This window comes from Cyprinodon variegatus, unplaced genomic scaffold (assembly GCF_000732505.1).
Source record: "Cyprinodon variegatus isolate N-32 unplaced genomic scaffold, C_variegatus-1.0 Scaffold294, whole genome shotgun sequence".
NCBI lineage: Eukaryota > Metazoa > Chordata > Actinopteri > Cyprinodontiformes > Cyprinodontidae > Cyprinodon > Cyprinodon variegatus.
The window spans coordinates 213314-215872 of NW_015150747.1; the positions used below are offsets into that span (position 1 = coordinate 213314).

At 36.8% G+C, this 2559-nt stretch overlaps 1 protein-coding gene across 1 annotated transcript in view; it reads left to right on the plus strand.

Moving 5' to 3' along the window:
* LOC107090429 (synaptic vesicle glycoprotein 2B-like) overlaps positions 1–2559 on the plus strand; it is a 51340-nt gene that overhangs the window by 40553 nt on the left and 8228 nt on the right. Inside the window, exon 11 of the mRNA XM_015383800.1 lies at positions 191–279. Coding sequence (XP_015239286.1) covers positions 191–279 — 89 coding nt within the window. The remainder of the gene's footprint in view (positions 1–190; positions 280–2559) is intronic.

A 2559-nucleotide genomic window follows, 5' to 3' on the forward strand; every position in this document is an offset into this window, starting at 1 on the left:
TGATCATCAGATGGAGATCGGATATTTACGGCTTTATATGTGAGAAGGAGGATTTTAAATTCTATTCAGGATTTAACAGGAAGACAATGAAGAGAAGCCAGGATAGGATGTTTCTGAAAAAAATAGTTTCAACTGTCTTTGAAAAAAAAGAAACTTCTGCTCATATTGATGTTGTTTTCTGTCTGTTCAGACATTCCACAGAGAAAGAGTGGAGAATTTTCATTTCAACTTTTCCTTGGAGAACCAGGTGCACAGGGACGGAGAATACATTAGAGACAGGTGAGTCTGAGTCCGTCAAGCTGTGAGTCAAACAGGAGGTTCTTCAATTTTCTTCTCTCTGAAGCTCCTTTTCAAACCTGCACCATTTAAACTTGTAACTCGGGTTACATGTTGATATTCTTGGTAGGATCTGTTGTACATTTTGTGTCTGTAGGTGTGTATGTTGGGTACTTTTTAAAGTTCCTCTTCTCTGACAGGAGCGTTAGTGCTTCTAATTAAAATCTGACATGTCATTCTTAACAGCTCTTCACCAAAATCCACAGGGATATGTTATATTTTAAATGTCTTGCAAAAGAAATTTCAGTCTACTTTTTTGCTGTTTTTTGCTTCCTGTTTGCTTTTAAACATTCATGATTCATTCATATTTTTACAGTGACACCTGATTTCAGCTTTTCTATGGTTTGTTTTACCAAACAACCGATTTTGCTCTTTCTCTTTGAGCAGATATACAGTGTGTAGATCTGCTGTATATTATGAAACTTCTATGCTTCTTGCAGAATGTAACAGACAGAATAGACCCTTTGCCTGGATTACAGCAGGACATTCTGTAATCCATCATTCTCAGACCAACATGCTGCTGGAACATTAAACATGTTGGCATTTCCTCAGTGGGCCTGTTCTGTTCATTCTGCAGCAATAGAAGTCTACTCATGTTAATAATGGCCTTTCTCAACCTGCCTTACTGTCTCCACATGTGTTCTTTGGGATTTATTAAATGCTGTTTACAATGACAGAGCTAATCCTTGGGTAGCCTTGCATTGTGTTGTTAAACTATCCAAATGTAGGAATGAATGAACAGTCTTGTGAAACTGATATAGATATATCTGTAAAATATGATCCTCAAGCAGAAACATTAACAGGGTATGATGAGGTCTTGCAGCGTATTTTCACAAAATGGCATGGGGAGTCTTTATATAAATAAATTAGGTGCAGCATGCTGTGACCTTTCAAGTGTACTTTTGCAGCTCGACACTGAGCATCAAGTAAGCCGATCTGGGTCCTGGAAATAGGTTTGATCTTACTTGTAGTTTATAACCCTAACCCTAACATACTTAAATAACACATGAATTTACTTCCAACCTCTACATAGAGCAGTGGTTGTCTGCAGTGAGCCTGGCCGGCCTGACGGAGGTTTCACTTCTTCCAACTTACATAGTCTATATTTCAAGAGGGAAGCTCCGCTTGTAGCATTGATAGTGTCAAGCTTTGTATATTGGCCTGAAGAATCATTTAAAATAACTCATATGTGTCAAATCTTTAGGTAACAAAGTCAGCGGTGTGCCTTTATCGGTTTAATAATCTGAAAACAGTTAAAAGTTTTACTACTCTCGGGTTAAACTGGTGCTTCTAATGGGATTTTGCTGTTATTCATGATAAAATAGTAGCAGAGAGCACAGTTTTTAGCTCGAATGTACGGAAGCCGAGAGCAGTCATACTCAACTTTTTTCTTTTTTTTTGCCTTCTCGAGATAACGACATAACTATCTCGTTATCCCGGCTTAACAATTAATTGTTTTCTTGAGATAACAAAATAATTATCTGGTTATCAAGAGAAAACAGTTATTGATATCTCGAGATAATGAGATGATTAACCTTTATTGAGTAATGAATGAGGTTTGCCAACAGCCCTGGATTCCGTGTGTGCAAATAATTTTTTTAGTTTTACTTTTATTTTCACTCATTGTCAGGTTGTGGTGGATGATTGGATTCCATGGAATAAAGTAGAAACAAATCTGACTGTTTTTCAATGAAAATCTTCAATCTGGACTAATTTTGGGGGTTAATGCATGTTATAGTTCTAAAAGGCATAACACCTGGGCTGTTCAGAAAACACCTGGAGGTATAGGTCTAATTGCTTATGAATCAGAAGTGGAAGCAAATCATAAAATCAACAATGTTGTCTCGTTACCTAAAAGTCAAACACAGGATTATTTTTAGAATTACACATAGGTTACACATAGGTGACTTACACTTATAAATACTCTCCCGCTGTTGTGGTATTGAAGGATGTAATCAGTTTTAACACACACCAATCATCTCGTTATCACTATAAAACAGCTTACGTTATCTTTAGATAATGAAAAAATGAACTCGTTTTCTCGAGAAAAGCAAAGAGAAAAATTTTCCGTGGGACACGACCGCTCTCGGCTTCCGTACAAACGTATACCACGATATATTTCTTAAATTTGGTCGACGGGATACAATTTCAACAGAGATGGCAAAAGTACTCACTTTCCGTACTTGAGTAAAAGTACAGATACTTGTGTTAAAAAATACTCTG